Source organism: Salminus brasiliensis (assembly GCF_030463535.1).
Source record: "Salminus brasiliensis chromosome 20 unlocalized genomic scaffold, fSalBra1.hap2 SUPER_20_unloc_1, whole genome shotgun sequence".
NCBI classification, from domain to species: domain Eukaryota; kingdom Metazoa; phylum Chordata; class Actinopteri; order Characiformes; family Bryconidae; genus Salminus; species Salminus brasiliensis.
In genome coordinates, this window is record NW_027326636.1 from 118,899 (window position 1) to 127,481 (window position 8,583).

Genomic DNA, 8,583 nt, shown 5'->3' on the forward strand with positions numbered 1-8,583 from the left:
ACACTGGTGTGTGAAACTTCACAGCCAGCTGTAGTCCAGCCACACACACACACACACACACACACACACACACACGCAGGCAGTCAGCGCAGGTTCATGATTAACCTCGTCTGACCGAAGGCCGTGGATGTAAACACTGCTGTCTCTCACACTCACTGAGGAACACACTGTTCCAGGCCAGCCCTGCGACCGCTCTGGGCCCACAGCCAGCATCCTCGACCCAGCACCGGACACTCGCGCTCTGTCATTACACACTCTCGCGCTCTGTCATTACACACTGCAGGCCGAATAAAGCCTCTCCCCAGCACAACCCTGCAATCCCTCTGAGAGCGCCTATGAAAAGACACGTGGGAGCAGCAGGAGCAGCAGGAGGCCCTGTACCCCTACTGTCAGCACAGGGGGCGAGAACCACCCCCTCACTATAATTCAGACCAGTATAGTCTGCTCCTCAATAGCTACATTAGCCTCGTAGCTCCAGTGCTAACAGGTGAGGTATTAGCCTCATAGCTGGGTCGTGATCAGCTCTATCCGGGGTGAGAGGGCAGAAACTGGGGGGCTGGGGGGTCTTCGTGTGGACGGTTGGGAATGTCTGCGATGTTCCGGAGAGTTCTGCGATGACCTCACAGCGGGTCGCCGGTTTATTTACTGGAGCGGCGCCTCCGGGCCTCAAAGCCTTTCAGTGAGCCGAGAACAATGGCAGTGTGTGTTTCAGCGGAGAGGTCAGAAACCGCCTTCAGCAGCCCAAACATCTCACACACACACACACACACACGCTCACACACTCACACGCTCACACACTCACACGCTCACACACTCACACGCTCACACACTTCCACTGCAATACAGAAACCTTCAGGCCCAAAAACAAACGCGGCCCTGATGGTGTGGAGATGTTGTGCTTCAGTGAGGACTGAGAGAAGTATGGAGGTGGAGGTGGTGGTGGTGGTGGTGGTGGAGCACCAGGGAGTGGAGATGCTGATCAGTCTTCAGTATCTAATTCTACCTGAAGACTCTGCCGAGCCCCCCCGAGTACCAGGAAACACTAATGAATAATAGAACAGTGACCCAGTGCGCACACACACACACACACACACACACACACACACTACCCGAATGTCTCGTGATTTCTGTGTGACTCTGTTTACAGTCAGTTCAGAAAGGCTAGGTGGGTCAGACAGCATGCAGTAAACACAGCTAACCGCTATCAGCTAGCTTCATCCGCTAAACCGCTAAAACACATAAAGCTAAGCGCTGTGCTAATTACCGCACCACATCTTGACCTGGCAGTAAAGCACCTGTAAACCTGTAAACCTACAGGGGAATACAGTAAACGTTGGTGTAAATGTAAAATGAGATGAGATGTAAAGGTTAGTGTAAAAGTTATGAATACTAAATATTTACTAAATAAAGTAAATACGAATGTAACGTTATAAATCTAACAGTGGATGTAAATGTGACTGTAAATGTGACTGTAAACGTACTGAACGTAAACATGAATGTAAAGTTGTAAATGTGAGAGTGAATGTAAGTGTAGGTCAGTGAGGCTGAGGACTGTCCTGCTGCTCGTTAAAGGGAGGGAGTTAGGAGGTGTTAATCTATATGGTCAGAACATTTCCTGGACGCTCTCTTCCTGTGGATCGAGCGTTTTTCCAGGACTTTACGGCCGTCCGCTTCTCTTTCCTGGAACCTGTGCTGAACCCCTGAGTGTGCAGACACCTCAAGGCCAAACCGCTGTACAGCCTTGTAAACACAGCAGGGACCCCAGCCAGGCCCACTCAAACCCAGCCCGGCCCACTCAAACCCAGCCAGGCCCAATCAAACCCAGCCAGGCCCAATCAAACCCAGCCACGCCCAATCAAACCCAGCCACGCCCAATCAAACCCAGCCAGGCCCATCTAAACCCAGCCAGGCCCAATCAAACCCAGCCAGGCCCAATCAAACCCAGCCAGGCCCATCTAAACCCAGCCACGCCCAATCAAACCCAGCCAGGCCCATCTAAACCCAGCCAGGCCCAATCAAACCCAGCCAGGCCCAATCAAACCCAGCCAGGCCCATCTAAACCCAGCCAGGCCCAATCAAACCCACCCAGGCCCAATCAAACCCAGCCAGGCCCAGCCCGGCCCACTCAAACCCAGCCAGGCCCAATCAAACCCAGCCAGGCCCAGCCCGGCCCAATCAAACCCAGCCCGGCCCAATCAAACCCAGCCAGGCCCAATCAAACCCAGCCAGGCCCAATCAAACCCAGCCAGGCCCAGCCAGACCTCATTTCAGGTTCTTTCTAGATTGGGACCTCAACCTTTTCCCTGCTGTTATTAAACCCGGCGCTGCTCCGGTTCCTGCCTCCTGAAGTTCTGCAGCACAGCTGGAATCTATCACACAGTCGAACAGCTGTTCCTAAACCTCTGGCCTCAGTATGCAACCCGTTCTGCTCCACAGACCTTTAACTGGACCGAGGTCGTCTATTCAGCCTCCAGCACTTTAACTCCATCTACTCAGCCTCCAGCACTTTAACTCCATCTATTCAGCCTCCAGCACTTTAACTCCATCTATTCAGCCTCCAGCACTTTAACTCCATCTATTCAGCCTCCAGCACTTTAACTCCATCTATTCAGCCTCCAGCACTTTAACTCCATCTATTCAGCCTCCAGCACTTTAGCTCCATCTATTCAGCCTCCAGCACTTTAGCTCCATCTATTCAGCCTCCAGCACTTTAGCTCCATCTATTCAGCCTCCAGCACTTTAGCTCCATCTATTCAGCCTCCAGCACTTTAGCTTCATCTATTCAGCCTCCAGCACTTTAACTCCATCTATTCAGCCTCCAGCACTTTAACTCCATCTATTCAGCCTCCAGCACTTTAGCTCCATCTATTCAGCCTCCAGCACTTTAACTCCATCTATTCAGCCTCCAGCACTTTAGCTTCATCTATTCAGCCTCCAGCACTTTAACTCCATCTATTCAGCCTCCAGCACTTTAGCTCCATCTATTCAGCCTCCAGCACTTTAACTCCACCCATTCAGCCTCCAGCACTTTAACTCCATCTATTCAGCCTCCAGCACTTTAGCTCCATCTATTCAGCCTCCAGCACTTTAACTCCATCTATTCAGCCTCCAGCACTTTAACTCCATCTATTCAGTCTCCAGCACTTTAGCTCCATCTACTCAGCCTCCAGCACTTTAACTCCATCTATTCAGCCTCCAGCACTTTAGCTCCATCTATTCAGTCTCCAGCACTTTAGCTCCATCTACTCAGCCTCCAGCACTTTAGCTCCATCTATTCAGTCTCCAGCACTTTAGCTCCATCTACTCAGCCTCCAGCACTTTAGCTCCATCTATTCAGCCTCCAGCACTTTAACTCCATCCATTCAGCCTCCATCACTTTAGCTCCACCCATTCAGCCTCCAGCACTTTAACTCCATCTATTCAGCCTCCAGCACTTTAGCTCCATCTATTCAGTCTCCAGCACTTTAGCTCCACCCATTCAGCCTCCAGCACTTTAGCTCCATCTATTCAGCCTCCAGCACTTTTACTCCATCTATTCAGCCTCCAGCACTTTAACTCCATCTATTCAGCCTCCAGCACTTTAGCTCCATCTATTCAGCCTCCAGCACTTTAACTCCACCCATTCAGCCTCCAGCACTTTAACTCCATCTATTCAGCCTCCAGCACTTTAACTCCATCTATTCAGCCTCCAGCACTTTAGCTCCATCTATTCAGCCTCCAGCACTTTAACTCCATCTATTCAGCCTCCAGCACTTTAACTCCATCTATTCAGTCTCCAGCACTTTAGCTCCATCTATTCAGCCTCCAGCACTTTAACTCCAGCCATTCAGCCTCCAGCACTTTAACTCCATCTATTCAGTCTCCAGCACTTTAGCTCCATCTATTCAGCCTCCAGCACTTTAGCTCCATCTATTCAGCCTCCAGCACTTTAACTCCATCTATTCAGTCTCCAGCACTTTAGCTCCACCCATTCAGCCTCCAGCACTTTAACTCCATCTATTCAGCCTCCAGCACTTTAGCTCCATCTATTCAGTCTCCAGCACTTTAGCTCCACCCATTCAGCCTCCAGCACTTTAACTCCATCTATTCAGTCTCCAGCACTTTAACTCCACCCATTCAGACTCCAGCACTTTGACTCCATCTATTCAGTCTCCAGCACTTTAGCTCCACCCATTCAGCCTCCAGCACTTTAACTCCATCTATTCAGCCTCCAGCACTTTAGCTCCATCTATTCAGTCTCCAGCACTTTAGCTCCACCCATTCAGCCTCCAGCACTTTAGCTCCATCTATTCAGTCTCCATCACTTTAACTCCACCCATTCAGACTCCAGCACTTTAACTCCACCCATTCAGACTCCATCACTTTAACTCCACCCATTCAGACTCCATCACTTTAACTCCACCCATTCAGACTCCATCACTTTAACTCCACCCATTCAGACTCCAGTAAAATCTTATCCCTTCCCATCCCACCTTCAGATGGATGCACCAGCGCTTCAGTCTAGTCGTCTAGACGCTCTGCTACACAGATAAAGATGTAGAACCCAGCGCCGGCTCTTTGATCAGTTCAGATATTCTGATACAGATCAAAGGCTGATGACACATCTCTAATACAGGGCTAATACAGGGCTAATACAGGGTCACACTGGGCTGGCTGGCCTCCCTCACGCACTTGTTTTTCAGTCAGAACCGGACCCTATCCGGGTCAGTCAGTCAGTCACTCCACTCCGCCGGACAGGGGGAGGCTTTATTAATGCTGATATTTATTGGTAATTGAAGGCGGATCAATAGGAGAACGAGCTCTAATAACAGGGAAAATAGGCGTTTTCTCAAATCGCACTGCTTTTCCGGAAAGTCCCGCCCCTACTGCGCCAGGATTGGCCAGATATGGGCAGAAAGCTTGTCAACATAAACACCCAGCCAATGGTAACGCCTCAACGCTGCCGGCGCTAGCTAATCACAGGAGAGAGAGGGCGGGACCAGTCTGTAAACAGGCGGGGAGCAAAACTACGCAGTGCTTTAGCAGCTATGCTAAGCTAACAGAGATAACAGCAGTGAAACGCTACCTTTAGCGGTCCTCCTCAGCCGCGCGACCTCCTCGAACCCTCGCAGCTGTAAATCCCGGAGCCTATCAGAGCAGAGAGCCCCTCATCCCCGCGCTACCGCCCTGTTATTACCGCCCCGACTGTCCCGCACCGCGGACAGACCTCTGCGCGTGCAGTATTCCCAGAATTCCCAACAATCCAGTGGGGACTAGGGTGGGAGGCGGGGCGAGGGCGGAACGGTGGGCGGGGATTTCCTCACCATGACGTGTTTGTCGGTTGTCATGGAGAGCAAGTGCGTAAAACTGCGCCACCGGCCGGCGGACTTCATTATTGAAGTTCTAATAACATTAATATCCAGTATGAAGCTCTAATATCATTAATATCCAGTATGAAGCTCTAATAACATTAATATCCAGTATGAAGCTCTAATATCATTAATATCCAGTATGAAGTTCTAATAACATTAATATCCAGTATGAAGCTCTAATAGCATTAATATCCAGTATGAAGCTCTAATAGCATTAATATCCAGTATGAAGCTCTAATAACATTAATATCCAGTATGAAGCTCTAATAGCATTAATATCCAGTATGAAGCTCTAATAACATTAATATCCAGTATGAAGCTCTAATATCATTAATATCCAGTATGAAGCTCTAATAATATTAATATCCAGTATGAAGCTCTAATAGCATTAATATCCAGTATGAAGCTCTAATAGCATTAATATCCAGTATGAAGCTCTAATAACATTAATATCCAGTATGAAGCTCTAATATCATTAATATCCAGTATGAAGTTCTAATATCATTAATATCCAGTATGAAGTTCTAATAACATTAATATCCAGTATGAAGCTCTAATAACATTAATATCCAGTATGAAGCTCTAATATCATTAATATTCAATTTGAAGTTCTAATAACATTAATATCCAGTATGAAGCTCTAATAGCATTAATATCCAGTATGAAGCTCTAATAACATTAATATCCAGTATGAAGCTCTAATAATATTAATATCCAGTATGAAGCTCTAATAATATTAATATCCAGTATGAAGCTCTAATAGCATTAATATCCAGTATAAAGTTCTAATAACATTAATATCCAGTATGAAACTCTAATAGCATTAATATCCAGTATGAAGCTCTAATATCATTAATATCCAGTATGAAGTTCTAATAGCATTAATATCCAGTATGAAGCTCTAATATCATTAATATCCAGTATGAAGCTCTAATATCATTCATATCCAGTATGAAGCTCTAATATCATTAACATCCAGTATGAAGTTCTAATAGCATTAATATCCAGTATGAAGCTCTAATATCATTAATATCCAGTATGAAGCTCTAATATCATTAATATCCAGTATGAATCTCTAATAACATTAATATCCAGTATGAATCTCTAATAACATTAATATCCAGTATGAAGTTCTAATATCATTAATATCCAGTATGAAGCTCTAATATCATTAATATCCAGTATGAAGCTCTAATATCATTTATATCCAGTATGAAGCTCTAATAGCATTAATATCCAGTATGAAGCTCTAATAACATTAATATCCAGTATGAAGCTCTAATATCATTAATATCCAGTATGAATCTCTAATAACATTAATATCCAGTATGAATCTCTAATAACATTAAGAAGTCGACACTTCCTCTGACTCGTCACTCCGCTGATGGCTGAAGAGGCAGAACTGTACGGGAGCTACGGTGATTCTGCACTTCACCAGATTAGGCAACACAGGGCCTTTAGCTCCTCCTCCACCCCTATGCCCCCCCCCACCCCCCGCGATGTTCTGTATATATCAGAACCCGTGCATCGCTCTCCTCAGACTGAGATCTGCTCTACGTCAGGATGAAGCTCCTCGCTCTGCTCCTGCTGCTGGGGGTCGTCTCGCCAGCCGGGGCTCGGGTCGTGCATTCTTTTAAAAGAGACTGTCCTCAGTTCTTCATCCGAAACCCACACAACCAGAACCAAGTCTACACCCCCACCGTCCTGACCGGAACTCAGTACCAGCAGATCTGTCAGAGGTGGAGTCACGGAGAGCCAGCAGTCACCAAGGATTACTACGCCACTCTGTACGACACCAAGCACAGGATCCCCATCTACTCCGCCTACACCTTCCACCAGAAGGGCGGAGGCGAGAGAGAGGCGTTCTCATGGAAGATTGAACCTCAGGTGAGTGGGCCGGAGTCCTGGGTGGAGGGGTTTACCTGAGGCCGGACGGCGTCTTTCCCCGCTGGTCAGAGTGTGTGGTCAGGACTGAGGGTCAGTGTCTATGCCGACGCCTCCTCTCTCTCTCCCTTTCTCTCCAACACAGCTGGACGAGGCCGGCACAGCCGACAACGCAGTGATGCGAGAGATAAGGCCAGCGGACGAGGAAGCGCTCCTTTTTTACAACCAGGCCCTGAACAAAGACTACGGTTCTGTCCATGAATGTTACTACACCAGAGGTCACGTGTTTCCCAACAGCTTTGCAGCAGATGAGGGACAGGCGGAGTCCACCTTCACCCTGACCAACGCCGCACCCCAGGTGCAAGAGAGCAACAATGAGTGGGCAGTACAGGTGGAGATAAGGATGCGCGATGAGATCCAGCGAGACTGTGCTCCGACTGAGAACAGGCCGGCGTACGTCGTGACCGGAGTGGTCCCGGGACAGGTGTGGCTGCCAATAAAGAGAGGGACCGAAGAATGGGAACAGGGAGTCAACATTCCCAGCTACTACTGGTCCGCTTACTCCTGCAGAGACAACAGTAACCAGGTCCACTCCAACGCCTTCATCGCCCAGCAGATCTACTGTAAGCCCAACCAGAAGACTAACTTTAACCTGAGGATCATGCCCGTGGAGCGTCTGAATAAACGGCTCACAGAACACTATGGACAGGAGTTCAAGATCCCCGTGCTGCAGTGAAGCTGCTGAAGTGCGGCTGCGTCCCAATCCAATGCTAATTACTACCAGCATGTGGTCTGCGCCGGAGACTACTGGTGTCCTGGGGGTTCGGTTCACTCACCCTCCAGGACTGCAGCTGTGCACCCCTGCTCTACGCCTTCCCTGTAGTATTAGTATGCAATGGGGACGCAGCCCGGGTGTCTGCTGCCTAATGCTGCACTAGCTTCTTCCCCCTAAAGTCTCATGTTACTCTCCTTATGTGCGATTATGGATACATGCAGTTCCAACAACGTGGCCGCCACTGTCCGCATACTTATCTGCGCCCTTCACGCCGGCACAGAGAATCCTTCTCTTTCTCTGAGCTTCAATAAAAGCTGTTCGCTGTGCAAATGCACAACCCTCTCTCAGTGTTTTTACACACACACACACACACACACACACACACACACACACACACACTCTGTGATGTTATCCTGCATGAGTGGCCACCAGGTGTCAACCTGCTGTGACAAATCAGGAACTTCAGAAGATCAGAGAATAAAGCTATCCAGGATGAATCCAGAATGAAGCTTTAATAACATTAATATCCAGTATGAAGCTTTAATAACATTAATATCCAGTATGAAGCTCTAA

The 8,583-nt window shown here is 48.1% G+C and overlaps 2 protein-coding genes across 2 annotated transcripts in view; one reads left to right on the plus strand and one right to left on the minus strand.

The window, feature by feature from the left end:
- The window catches only part of lifra (LIF receptor subunit alpha a), a 35,246-nt gene extending 29,994 nt beyond the window's left edge, over positions 1-5,252 (minus strand). The window contains exon 1 of the mRNA XM_072671854.1: positions 5,066-5,252. The gene's annotated coding sequence lies outside the window, so the exon portion shown is untranslated. The remainder of the gene's footprint in view (positions 1-5,065) is intronic.
- Positions 5,253-6,907: 1,655 nt separating this feature from the next.
- LOC140548749 (endonuclease domain-containing 1 protein-like) lies at positions 6,908-8,347 on the plus strand. The gene is made up of 2 exons (XM_072671874.1): positions 6,908-7,238; positions 7,381-8,347. Exons 1-2 carry the CDS (start codon positions 6,915-6,917, stop codon positions 7,969-7,971), a joined length of 915 nt encoding a protein of 304 aa, XP_072527975.1. The 5' UTR covers positions 6,908-6,914; the 3' UTR covers positions 7,972-8,347.
- The last annotated feature ends 236 nt before the right edge of the window (positions 8,348-8,583 follow it).